The sequence below is a fragment of the Megalobrama amblycephala genome, linkage group LG2 (genome assembly GCF_018812025.1).
Source record: "Megalobrama amblycephala isolate DHTTF-2021 linkage group LG2, ASM1881202v1, whole genome shotgun sequence".
Classification (NCBI taxonomy): Eukaryota; Metazoa; Chordata; class Actinopteri; order Cypriniformes; family Xenocyprididae; genus Megalobrama; species Megalobrama amblycephala.
In genome coordinates, this window is record NC_063045.1 from 18,833,374 (window position 1) to 18,847,919 (window position 14,546).

The following is a 14,546-nucleotide window of genomic DNA, read 5'->3' on the forward strand; positions in this document are numbered from 1 at the left end:
TCAAAGTTCTTCTTTTTCTTTTTTTTTTTGAGGAATTCCATGTCTTTTTAGTGTTTTAAACAAGCATCAAGCGATCTTCATGTGCGTTGTGGTGCGCAGTTGTACCAGAAGGCCTCGCTTTTAGGTGAAATGTAAAATCAAGGAATAGCTTTATCATGACCGATCTTCTCATCATTTAACGTCGCCCGAGTGTCTTTGTGTGTGCGTGCGCTGGTGGGTGGTGGAAGAAAGATGAAGAAGTTGAAAAGAAAAAAGAATCATGTTGCATATCAAGCGGTTTATTTTCCTGCATGGAATGGTGAACACAAAAAGATGCCTAGATGCATTTATAATAGGGGCATCCTTTGGCTGTCTATGTCATTGTCTTCTGCCTAAAACTAATTTTAAAATGCATAAAAACGCTCTCTTCTTACCAACATCTTCAGAATTATCTAGATTTAGCTTCATCAACACTGATGCAACAAATAACCTTCAAAACATACAGCATACTTGTAACATCCATTTACAATGGGGTTTTCACCTCGGCATCCTACACTTTTCAAGTATAGGAGTACTTCTATACCATCGAAAGAAGAAATAAGTCCTTAAATACATACAAAAAGGAAAGCAAAAGAAAAAAAAATAGGAAACAGGAAGTTTTCAACTTAAATCCAGTTCCCCAGAGGACAAACAAAACCAGTTCTATTTATGTGGCCTTAATACAAACAATCAGAAAATTCACAACACTAGTTTTTCCTCATTTAATCAATGTTACAAAAGTCCTGCATTATAAAATAGGGCAGCTTTAAAATCAGTGTAATTAATAAAACTATACAATATACAAACATCAAATCTCCCATACTCAGGTGCGTCCGCCCTAACTCTCGTATCTAATCGATTCGGTTTGTTCGCTTCTCCCGCGTCTTCTCCAACGTTGTACCAAAAAACTAAATTACACACACAACACGAGAACAAAACAGACTGCCCAAACTATTGCTTGAAATTCTTTTTCTCTTTTTTTTTCTTTCTTTAAAAAGGGTGCAATTCTGTCATTATCTTACACACACAGCCAATCTTGCTGATTAGATGCCAGGCTGCTCTAAACAAGGTTTTTGTGACAAAAAAAAATATCCGTGCAATCGTGTTTCCCTTCGCTCTTTTAAGCCCTGGAAGCTTTTTTTTTTCTTTTTTTTTTGTATTTTTTCCTGTATTTTTTTCTCAATTATCACAATTGTCATTATTTTATATTTAGTGCAGACGATTAAGAAAGTAATGCCCAACTCATTTTTAAAAGGTAGGCAAAAACAATGAAAAAAAAAAAAAAAAAAAAAAAAAAAAAAATCACGCTAAAAAAACCAAAAACAAAAACAAACAAACAACCCACACAAGTGTAACTACTAAACCATCACATCAGATGCCTGGGAAACTCATTCCCATAATTTTCTTTTCTTAAATGATATATGCAATAGAAAATAAACAGGTAAACAATTAATATAACATGGAACTTCGTCAAAATGTACATAAAAACTGGGCATATTTTTTGTCCTGGACGTGTTCGTGCTTATGTGTTTGTGATGGAAAGGAAGTTTCCTCGTTTTTTAAGGCTTGATTATGACCGAAAAAAACGAAAACATGCGAAAACATTTATGATCATTTGTGTGAAACCCAAGTGAGGCTGATCAATGCCATTTTCTCGTGTCATGGCCATGAAAAGCACACTGACGTTCAGCCACTTGACCTGTCAAGTGCTCACTTTGGTGGTAAAAAATAAAAAGTGAAAACAAAAATAAAAAATGACCTTATGAGTGCAAGCAAGTATTGCATATTAATCTTTTCCTCATTATTCATCTCTGGGAATGGAAAAAAACAAACAAAACAAAAAAAAAACCCCAAACAAACAGGAAGACTGAAAAGAAAAAGTAGTCGTCATTTAGAAATTGCAGCAACATCCATAAATATCAATACACTAGTGTTAAATCTGAGAAAAAAAGGGCTTGATGACATAAAAACCACTGTTACACGTTTTCTAGGGTGAATGATTGACTTTCGACCGATTGAAGTGAAAACGATGGGATTTTCGAAGCATTGGACGACCGATAGTGGCGAAATGTAGTTAAATGGAGAGTAATACTGTGTATCATCATTAGCAAACACCTTTATCAGCGCTAATTTCACTTTCTCCAAGTTATTACGTGTGGAAGGTGGGGTGAAAACATAAAAAAAAAAAATAGTCTCCACATTGCAGCTTGTGCAATAACTCAGAACTAGACCATCGCTCAAGGCACATCGATGTGGAATTGTTCGTGCAGTTTGAAAAGAGACAATGAAGTGCGTATGTCACTCTTGAGACATGAAAATGATTGTTCTGACGGGAATAAAGGAGGAAGGGAGACGTTATCGAAATGACGACAAGCTAAGAAGAGTCAGAGAGATGTTTAGCTGGTTGATTGTGAGAACAGCAGTAAAAATACCCTTTTTTAAGGGACCAAACAAATAGTTGATCGGCAAGTGCCCGATGTTGGGATTACAATAATTTTCACACTACTTTAACTCTACGTAATCTATGTAAAAATTTGTCACTAACACTAGAACATGCAGATTATTATTTCTTTTATTTTTTTTTTAAAAACTTTACTGAGCTTTGATCGACGGTGGATGAGACTGTAAGTGTGTATATATATATATATATTTTTCGTACAGGAAACGAACAAAAACTCAAACTCAAAAACAACAAAATTGCATGCGAGGGAAGCTGGATGCATTTTTTGATCTTCACATTTTTGCGCAACACTTTCAAAAGTGTTTGCGAGGAAGTTGGTTCAGTATTTCGCCCCTTGCTTTCGCATTTGAACGGATTCAAGCAGTTGATTTTTACGTTTTTCTTTACGTTCATGATTTCACAAACTGCTCATTTTCTGCGTACATTATGTGCTCGGTTAAATTAAAACAATTGCTGTAGCGTTTTGGAAACGAACTAGCAGAAATCCTAAAAACTGATTATTTAAACGGTGATATTTCGTAAAGGGACATTTGTTCTACAATGCTAGAAAGGAAAAGATGAACAAACAAACACATAAAAAACAACAATAGAAAAATCAATTACAGCTCCCCTTATTTCTCACAAGGCTATTTGTTCTATTTTTCTCTTTACGTTTTTTTTTTTTTTTTGTACCCCGATATTTTAGAGTCCTGGAGGTGTGAACGGACTAGGAAGAAAAATATATATATTTATATATATATATACTTTTCAACAATCGCTTCAATGATCTATCTTACAAAGATATTTAACAATCCAACATCTACCCAACAAAATTGCACTTTCCTCAAATCAGTATTCACTGTTAACCTTTTCTTGAAGTTTATGGAAGATCAAACCTTCACTCGGCCCTTGATGTGCGACAGACCTTCCGCTGGGGTTTAGTAGAAAGAATCGCAATGATTTTTGTACGAAAAACACAAAATATGAACATGCCTCCAAGTGGGGAGATCTCCCAATAGTATACTGTAAAATGACCTGATATCAAACATTACCGTTCATGACTTCTTCATCGCCTGCCCCAAAATGACAAAAAAACAACAGAAAAAATGGGAGCGAGGGGTTCGGTTGAGTCCTTGAAAGGGTTCTTTGATCTGACATGGTGTTGATGGTGGTGGTGATGATGGTGGAAGGGGGAGGAAATGGTCCTGGCCAGAAGACGCAATAGAGATTTTAGCTGGTGGTATATCTGACCCAGGCGAAACCTCCAACGTTCACGATACGAAACCGGATCGATCCGTCAAAACACGAGTGATTGAAAGGCAGAGCTCCGACCTCCAGGTGGTTGTGGGTTCATGACCCTTGGCCGTAGACTGTGTTTGATTCGAAACGCCTCAGACTTCTCTTTAAGACCACAGGCACAGATGCGGGAAGCTCTTTGATTGTGTCATGTTATGTTTTCCTCGTCTATCTGTGAGGGTAAACCAAAAAATACAACAAAACAAAACAAAACAAACAAACAAAAAACGTGCACGTTTCCGAGAAAACAAAGCTCTTCTTTTTTTTCGAGCTCCACCCGGAGAAGAGCTGGACAGCTACTATATATGAATATAGGCATGTAAACCATACATATGGAAGAATACATATGGACTATATAGATATATAGTAAGTGGGTGTAAGCGCGTTGAGTCGGTTCCTCTTGTTCCAGGGCTTGGCGGGGTTCTGCTGGAGCCATGCTGTGGGTCTGTCCAGTACTGGGGCAGCAAGTGGCTTCTCTCTGTTCAGACTGGTGTACATGTTTGCGGGTCGTACTCAGGGGAGACAGAGGGGGTGGTCGTGTGACCTCGGGAGCGGCCGGTCCGTGTCGGGAGTCTTTAGCCCAGGTACCACTGCAATGAGACAGAGAGGAACACATCGGTGAGGTTTGGTGTGCAAGTTCACCATTCAATGATTTCAATGAACAAGCAGAATCATCAATGCTGTGTGAACTATCCAAATAACTTTCAATTGTGTTAACTGGCTAATTTAATGCATTTTTGGGCTACAATCTGACTTCATTTTTTTTTATTATTACTTATTTAATTTTATTAAACTAGCATTCAAAAGTTTGGTGTCAGTAAGATTTCTATTTCAAATAAATGCTGTTCTACTGAACTTTTTATTCATTAAAGAATCCTGAAAAAATAAAATAAATCACAGTTTCCACAAAAATATTAAACAGCACAACTGTTTTCAACATTGATAATAATAAGAAAGGTTTCTTGAGCATCAAATCAGCATACTAGAATGAAGGATCATGTGACACTGAAGACTGGAGTAATGTTGCTGAAAATTCAGCTTTGATCACAGGAATAAATTACATTTTAAAATATATTCAAATAGAAAACAGTTATTTTAGATTGTAATAATATTTCACAATATATTACTGTTTTTACTGTATTTTAACAAATAAATACAGCCTTGGTGAGCAGAAGAGACTTCTTTTAAATGCATCAAAATGACCCCAAACTTTTAAACAGTGTATTTTTAAAAATTATTTTAAATAAAATTTTAAAAAGTAATTATATTTTAAATTTTATTATATACAGCTATGGAAAAAATTAAGAGACCACTTAACATTGATTTCTGAACTTGGAGTGGTCTCTTAATTTTTTCCATAGCTGTATATATATTTTTAATTTATTTTAAAAAAATGTATGCATTATTAAACAAATGGATTTTATTCTTCATTTTAGCATTTAAATTTTGTAATTTTCTAAATATTGTTTATTAAATAAAGTTCACTTGTGATATACTTGTGATACGTAAAGCTATAATAAAGAGAAAATGTTACTAAAACAATGTTTAAAAAAAATGCTGTTTGATAATAAATAGAATAATATAGTTTTACCTTACTTTTTTTTTTCTTATTTATTTTCTTAATACATGTTCCTGGTTTTACTTTGCAAAATTCACCAGTGCAAGATAATTAAAAACAATTGTTTTCCAAAGTTACTAGCCACTGTTTATTTGACTGTTTAAGTGCAATAAGCAGCCAAAAAAGAACTCAATTTAGTACTGAGAGCCGGCTTTATGTGCGCGCGCTTTGGGCATTAGCACAAAATCTGAATTCATCCAGAGCAAAAGTGAGTGAGGGGAGGCGGGTTTGTGTGTCAGAGAGATGAGAGAGCGAGAAAGTGCAGCTGGTATCGCGTATCTATTCTGCGGAAAATGAGTAAAAAAAATAGATATTTTTGACAACACTACATTGCACTTAGTTTATTATTTCAGATGCCTTTGTAAAAGACTACAATTGAAAAATGTATATAATTCAACCCAACAAAGTGGCTAGTACAGTAGGAGTGACTGCGTTACACGCCACTGCTGAAATCCACCTGCATTTGGCGGGTTAGCGGGTGTTAATGTCAAGCCCTGAAGGCACACCACAGAAGTAAAATCAGCTGTGAATGCAGTTGTTATAATGTTGACTAAGATCCCCCAAACCTTTTGTTTTGACTTTCTTTGGAGGGTTTATAACCTGTAATTCACACCCTGAACATCAGTATCTGCCAAAAAGAAAAGCAGAAAATGCTTGTTCTTTTCTTATTGGATCACTCATGTCTCATGTATCAGGTCTTAAGATGGTGCTTGACTGTGAGGGCTCAGCTCAACAACACTGTTTCTTTTCCTGTTCCTGTCCATCTGTTCCCTCTCTCTGAATGCCTTTGCCGGAGAAATTCGGCCGTCTGTGGACTGGAGTGGTGAGGTTAGCGAGCTGCACCCTGTAATCCTTCAGTGAAATGGGCTTATTGATTGCTGTGCTCCATTGTTCACGTTTCCAGCAAGTGAGCAAGTGTTGTTCGGTCCTCGCCCACTTTTTCACTCCGTTTTCCCCTCCCCTTTCCAACTTCCCTCCTCCCACCAAGTTGGAGTTCATCCTGGTGTTACATCATGTCTGGTTGCCAGGGACAACCAGACAGCCGTATACGTGACTATCATTAGCAAGGCCGGGCCTTGCGCCTCCTTATCCCTCTTTCTTTCTCTCCCTCTCTGATCCCTCTTTCCCTGCTCCCTTTCTTACTTTTCTCTTCCTAGCTGGCATTCTGTCCGAGCGATCCGCCCCGTCCGGCCTCTGCTGCAAATACACACACTATTGATTCAGTGTGTGCAGTGATTCACATGCTCCTCCCACTGCTCAGCTCATCATGCATACACACTGTCCACCAATCACCAGTCATGATTAATTAAGCGCGCTGAGTTTTCAGCCAATCAGAGAGAAGCGCTCAAGGACTGCCTTCTAATTACAAAACAAGGCTGCACATTACTGCCCTGCACACAAGACTCAGTTTCTTGTTTTCTGTTATTATTGCACATTTTACTATATATATATATATATATATATATATATATATATATATATATATAGTAAAATGTGCAATAATAACAGAAAACAAGAAACTGAGTACTGAGTATAAACTGAGTATAAACTATATATATATAAATACACACAATGAGATAGATATGATAGACATGCATCACACAGTTAAGATAATGTAAATATTTCATTATTTTAAATAATTATATGCATTTTTAATAATGTATTATATAAACAACTTCAAATAAAGTGAATTGTTTATTTTTGTTATATAATCATGTATAGATCTAATAATGCACACTAAAAGCATATATTTCATTATTTTAAATTATGTGCAGTGTGAATATTTAAATAATGCATTATAAACAGATTTTATATAAAGTGTATTTTTTATTTTTGTTAAATTATGTACTATATACATTTCATACCTAAAACTGGGTATGGTATGTAAATAACCTTTAACTATTTTAAATAATTACATGCATTTTGAATATTTTAAAAATGGATTATATAACCAGACTTCATATAAAGTACATTTTTGGTAAGTAATATCATATACTATATACATACGAAAGATAAAGGTAACATTATTCATTTAAAATAATTATATACATTTTTAATATTTAATAATGCATTATATAAACAGACTTCACATAAAGTGTCATTTTTTGGTCTATGGGGTATATTTAATTTAATATTGTATAATATTTACAGAGCATACCTCTAAATACACATTATATAAGTCTATAAACATATATAATGCTTTATTAAAATATTCAGATATTGAAATACTTTAAAATTGTTACCGCATTTATGTATTCATGCATAAACCTATATATTCTGTTTATAGGTGCATATTATAGCTAAATATTATAGCTGGTTATTTTTGAACAGATATAACAGATAATAATGTGCATTTTAAACACATTTCTAGTGCATTATATATACTGTCTAGGCTTCATTGAAAGCTTTAGCAGGCTAATGCAGTAAATGATCTAATGTAGTTAAGAACAATGAAATGATTTGCGAGATTGAGTGGATTCTATCAGGTTGGAAATGTCCCAGACATCGGCGTGGAAGGCTCTGGCTTACGGCTCGTTTAAATTCTATTGCTCACCGCAAGCGCAGCGGAGAAACTGGAAGGTTAGTTTTTAATCAATAGAAGTTGCTGAGTCTGGACTTCTGCGCTCCGGTGCAGTGCAGCTTCCTTGTGTCTTTGTCTATCGGCTCGACCGCTCTGAAACTTTTCCTCCCCATCCCCCTCCCTCCATCCTTCCCTCCCCTGTCCTGAGAAGACTTTAGGAGACGGCGTTCTGCAAAGAGAGCATGAGCGTGTAAGCATCTCTCCGATACTGCCCGTAACTTTGTGGACAGTGGGCTTATGTTACAATACAGAGGGGGTGTGCTGACAGCTGTGATTTAGTCTACAGATACGCAGCACGCAGGAGCACGGAGGAGAACCAGACAGACAGACAGAGAGAGAATTAAAAGTGTAAAATTACAACTTGACGTTCTCTTTGCAATATGGGCAGTCTTTCATAACCAGAACAAACAAAACTATATTTTGACATATTCTGTGGAAAATCAGAGTGGTGCTTACTAGAGATCAGCTAATATAAATTTTTCACAGATCGACCAATATGATACAGAGCTCTAGTGCAAAACTTGCCTGTAGCACAAACGGTTTGGGATAGGTTTATTGGTATGGGTTTGTGGGTTTTTTAAAATCCCAATCCCTAAGTATAATCAATAATGAAGATGATTCTGGTCTTAGCAAGCACCACTAATTAATCTTTTAATTGGCTCTCCACTCAAAAAAGTTCTCAAAAGTCCTTTCCAAAAGTCCTTCTTTTGAGGTGGAACGCAGTGCCAGAGGAATTAAAGCAGTTTCACACACACACACACACACACACACACACACACATCTGTATCAGTTTTATAGACTCTCAACTAATGGATGACAGTAAGATTTAATTAGGGGTGACAGAACTTAGACTGGTGTAAAAACATATCCCAGAATAAAACATCACTTGTAAAAGGACCACTTCCTAACAATCTTTGAGACACAGCGCACACCAAAACATAACAGCAATCCCAGATTGTGGGATTGAACCTCTCAGTATCTCTTCCTTTATTTCTCAGGGGGCCAAATCGCGGCACAGGCCTGGAAAAGAGTGAGATCAGGAGTAAAAAAAGCATGATTCAGCGCAAAATTTACCGAAACAGAGGTACAAGGGAGAGCCAGACATCCTGAGGGGCAAACACAAGATGATCCGCGATCATTGCCGAAGTTCGTGCGACTGTCGATACCTTGGTCTGTTCAAACATCCACACAAACATCATCTCCAATTGGCCTCTTAATGGACCTTCTCTTTTTCCTAAAGGTTCTGTTTGGACAGAGCTTCAAGCCACCCAAGCAGAGCAAACACAGTGGCGTTTGTATTCGCTTTGGCAGGAAGGATATATATGTGATTAAGTCATTTCCATGCAACTACAATGACGTTCTGGCCTACAGTTAGCATTAGCCATAGACCCATAGAGGGTTGTAGTGGGGTTTTGAGCCCATTTCCCAAATGAATTGTACTTTTGAACTGTCTCTTTTCAATGATTAATTTGAGAGCTTGTGAGTCACTTGGCTGTAAGGGAGAACTTCACTTCACTTACACACAAGAGAATCAGAAACTGAAATATTATATATATATATATATATATATATATGTATATATATATATATATATATATATATATATGCACACATTATTTTATATACACATATCTGTCTATAATATTTAAAAATTATATACATTTTAGAACCAGCTCATTGAAGCAAACCCAATATGCTTATTCGCCAAAATGAATTGGACCTCTCAGCGATAGTGGGATTTGTTTTAAAGGATATACGTCAGCGGTTGTAATTGACGGATAGATAGCTGTAGTCTACCCATCAATAGCCTTAGTGTCCTGTTTGAAAGCCTTCAAGGTGAAAGCTGTATTAATGTAATGAAAGAGAGGGGCGGAGAGGAGGAAACCTCATGCAAATAACATACACCAAAAACACATTGCAGCACATCTGCTATAGCTATACAAGGTAAGACATGCAGAAATAGACTTCAGAGAGAGGAAAAGGAAGGAGAAAGGAAATGAAACGGTAACGGTTAATAGACTCAGAGACAGACTGCAGCTGACTTAAAGGGATAGTTCACTGAAAAACTCACCCCCATGCCATTCCAAACCTGTTTGACTTATTTTATATTTGGTGCAACACAAAATACAACCATTTTGAACACTACAAGTAACAAGAAATTGGGAGAAAAGCTTTCACACTTCAAAAAGGAACCCTAAAAGTATCATAAAAGTGATTCATACATATCATGTGATATATCAAGTCATATGCTAACTTTGTTCGAGAAGCTGACCGAAATGTATGATTGTAAACAAATCACAAATTCTTTTGAATCAGAACTTTTCACTGAATCATTCTTTTGAATTGGATCTTTTCATTGAACAAACATTTGATTCAGTTCATAAACAATTCTGAATGAACCAATTCTCCTGAAACATGAATTTTGTTTGGTTTCTTTGAAAAAGTTAGCTTATGATTTCTGAAGACTTGGAATATATCACATGAGTCATATGGATCACTTTTATGGTTCTTTTTACTGAATCTCTTGACTCAGTTCACTAATAATCCGGTCACAACTCACTGAGGGTGAAGATTTTCAGTGAATAACAACTTGATTCCTTACACAAAAGTATTGTTCAGCTTCAGAACACTGGGAATATAGCAGATAAGTCATATGCACCACTTTTATGGTGCTTTTTTGAAGTCTGAAAGCCTCAATCCTCATGCATTAATGTGCAACCTGCACATTCTTCAAAATGTCTTCTTTAAGTCATACAGGTTTGGAACGACATGACAGAATTTTTGTATTTTGGCAAACTATTCACTTAAGACGAAAAAGGAGAGGATCGAGAAAGACAAAAAAAGTTGGGCGGAAGAGATTAAGGAAGAAGGATCAGAAGAGATAGAGCGACAGAAATGGGGGGCTGGGAATCTTGGTCTGGTCCTTTAACTGGCTGTCAATGGCAGGAGTAATCTCATCAGGTCGGAGGAGTGCTGAGTCAGCAGCCGCGCTAAAGTGCCTGAGGATGAGTGTCATCTCAGAGGAATTCAGCCTCATGTAATGCAAACCAGCCCGGGCCTGGCGAGCAGTGCTTATAAAAGCCATCTCAAACCCAAACCGCCCAGCCACGTATTACAGCTCCCCACGGGACCCCGCAGACATTTACTACATTATTTATTTACATTTTGCCATCAGAAGCTACGGGGAAAAAAAGAAAACGGAGCACGGCAGTCCATTAGACGACCCCAAACAAACAGCTCACACCTGAGGGGGATATAAACATATTCATGTTGTTTATTATTAGAGCGCGGCAGCGGCGGAGCGGCGATGTTCGCAGGTGTGAGGGAAACGGTCGGTCTTCTCTTTCCCTCTTCAGATTTGTGGAAGCCTGTATGCGTTCCGACAGAAACAGCAGCCTGTGATTTTCTGGGGTGTGACACGGAGCATAGAGCTGAAATCAATCTTGGGTAATTAATTTGTGTGTCCGGCAGTCTGGCACTCTGCCCTCTTCTGGCTTCGGGAAGAAACGCGTGTGGCAATATCTGTGAAAATTTGTTTAAACAGAACTATTAAGGAGGCATCACTTTCCCTGCAGCCTTTTGAGGTTTCTTTGTCTCTCGAATGAGCGTTGATTATGAATGCGTGTAATAATCGTTAGCCGTGTTTTGTGGGGACATCTCCGCAGATGCTTAACTACGGCAAATTGACGTGGAGGACAAGAGTCAATTACTGATGTTATCTCTCCCGCATGCTAACGTTTATAGGAAGCGAATAAAAGCCAAGGGTGCCGGCGTTCTCATCCCGGCCTCTATGGGGCCGATTTACTGCCTGCATTTGTGTGTGTGTGTGTGTCACACTGCAGTGCCTATCTGAGCTCCCCATCACACTCAGTTCCTCCCAGCACGTTCTGATTAAAAACGCTGTTTATGAATCATTGCTTTATCTGCACCGCTTCGGGACCGGGGTCAGGCTGCAGTCCCTGCACGCTTCACAATTAAACACAGATCAGATATGGGCCTGTGCAGGTTTTTGTTTGAAGGTTTTATTTGAATTATTGATCATAATTAATTGATTGTTGGTTTCGTCAAGCATGCAAGCAGATCTGGCTTCAAATTTATATATACAATAAAAGGGTTATTATCGTTATCTAAAAATAAAACCATAACATTTTTTTCAATAAAAATATAAACAAAGTAAAACTGCAGTGTGATTTCTGTCAAACAAAATAATATATTATATAGAATATTTAACTAATAGGGCTGCCCCCTAATAGTCGACTAACCGTTAGTCAACTAGAAGAGGCTTGGTCGACCAAGATTTTATTAGTCATTTAGTGGCAGGAAAAAAAAAAACTCCACAGGACGTGGCAAAGTCACACAGTCTCTGAGGGATAGATTGTTAACAGCAGGAAATCCAAACATTTGGCCTAAAATATGGCTTATCACTTTACAAGTCTTACAAGTCATAGATAAATGCGTGCCATTATTAGGCACTATCCATGATTGTGTGGAAAGCGTGCTTACTGCATGACATACAGGCGCCGGCGCGAACACTTGCATTTGTACTTAAAATATTCTGTGCAAACTGTAAAGGGTGTACATTTATTTGTGTTAACTCACAATAACAGCAAAACGATGTTCTTTTGTAAAATAATGAAAACAATTAGGATGCGATAGCCTATCTGCCGTCTCGGTCTCAGTGAACTTGAGCACGTAACAAAATTAACCGAAACTCAGCGTACACTTTCCTCACAGACACAACAAATATATCCATAGAAAGCTTGAAATGTCTACTTTTAAACTAACCAATTCAAATGGAAAATAATATTCTCAGATTATGTAATCCGTATGAAATGTGCATAGGCACGTCCAATACTGCTGAGATGACAATTCAGCATCGTTGACTTAATCTCTGCAGCCGAAAACACAGAAAACATTATCAATAAATTATTAAAATATTTAGACAGTCTCCTTCTGGTTTTTTCACGTCACACTTATAATCATTACGTTTGTCGTTGTGCTGTGGCAAGCTTCATGTGTGCGCTTGAGCGATGATTAGGCAATTATATGTCAATTAAAGGCTCATTATTATGATTTATGGCTTATAAATATAAACGCGCAAATAGTCGTAGTCGCAGTATGTGTACAGTTGTCCGCCGGAAGCTAGTTATCTGAATTTATAAAGTTTTAAATATGTATATTTTTCTTACAAAAACGCAGCCCCTTCGCTTCAAAAGGCCACTGGAGCCATATGGATTACTTTGATTATGGATGGATGCATTTTTTTTGTTTGTTTTAAAACATGGCCCCCCATTCACAACCATTATAAACCTTGGAAGACTAAGGATATTTTTAAGTATATCTCTGATTGTGTTCGTCTGCATGGAGATAGTCATATACACCTAGGATGGCTTGAGTATGAGTAAATCATGGGATAATTTCATTTTTGGGTGAACTAACCCTTTAATACATAAAAAGGGCAGCATGATTTCTGCCAAAATGTATATTAATTTATAATGTTATATTATATGTAATGTTATGCTATTAGATATTTAGATAAGTAAAACTGCAAACACTTTTATGGCTTTAACAATCATGCACAGTTAATAACCTACATTACACAAATGTTTTGGAAACTGTCGTCTAGATCCATTTGGCTAAAAAGTGGCCCCTCAATTTGAGCAGGCATGACGCTTCTGGTCCCAAATCCCTGTCCGTATATCTCTGCATGTGGTGCCAACCTTTCCATCTGAGAGGGCAAGCGCCAACAGCTCCCATGGCAGCAATCCCCTGAGGGTGCTGCCACCCTCCCACCACCCTTCTCTTTCATTCCCGTCCCCTCCTCCCATGGCAGAGCCCTCCATCATACTGTCCTGTCTCTCGCTCTCTGCCTGGTTACCATGGCTGGGCTGCTAGGAATGTTTACAGTTAGGGTCACATCATTCTTGTCTGCCCGTCACTTTCGCTCTCTTTTATACCCCACCCCCCGAAACACGCCGGCCACCGCGGGTAACTTTTGTCCTCCCCGCCCCAGGGTGGTCCACACCAGCTTATGAGGCCAATGAAATGGTGCGACCGAACCCTGCCGTGGGGTCACAGGCTCGTCAATATGGCCAGTCTGAGACTCATACAGTGCTTTAATATAAACTCACAGTCCAATCACTGTCTGGCTAGACAGAGCCTCAAAGAGTTCACTGACACAGTGGGTGATGGCACTCGGGAGATGCCTCTCGCAGCTGATCTAAGAGTTTCATTGCCCTTGTTTCTATAGGATGACAAAAGTAGTTTGCAAAAATCTTTATAGTTATTTCTTATAGTCCATTTCAACTTCAGTAATGTAGTAAAACGATAATGTTTCTGTTTAAATAAGTATAATGAATTTAGCAATGAAGCAAAGCTTTACACCTGCCAGCAACAATTAAGGTGTGCAAGGGCTGTTTATTTGTTCGCTTGCGGTTTTACGATGTTAAACAATGAACTGGATAGAACATCAAACGAACAAACGAAACAAAACAGGACTGAAACAAATGAATTTATCTGAGAGCATTAATGCGTTACAAACTAACATAAAAGTATGTGTGCATAACTAACATAAAAATCCAAACTCAAGATTT

At 37.5% G+C, this 14,546-nt stretch overlaps 1 protein-coding gene across 8 annotated transcripts in view; it reads right to left on the reverse strand.

Moving 5' to 3' along the window:
* Nucleotides 1-262: 262 nt before the first annotated feature.
* The window catches only part of nfia (nuclear factor I/A), a 170,184-nt gene continuing 155,900 nt past the window's right edge, over nucleotides 263-14,546 (reverse strand). For all 8 annotated transcript variants that reach the window (XM_048164723.1, XM_048164715.1, XM_048164749.1 and 5 more), the window contains one exon: nucleotides 263-4,344. In XM_048164723.1, the coding sequence (XP_048020680.1) occupies nucleotides 4,330-4,344 (15 nt within the window). In that variant the 3' untranslated portion in view covers nucleotides 263-4,329. The remainder of the gene's footprint in view (nucleotides 4,345-14,546) is intronic.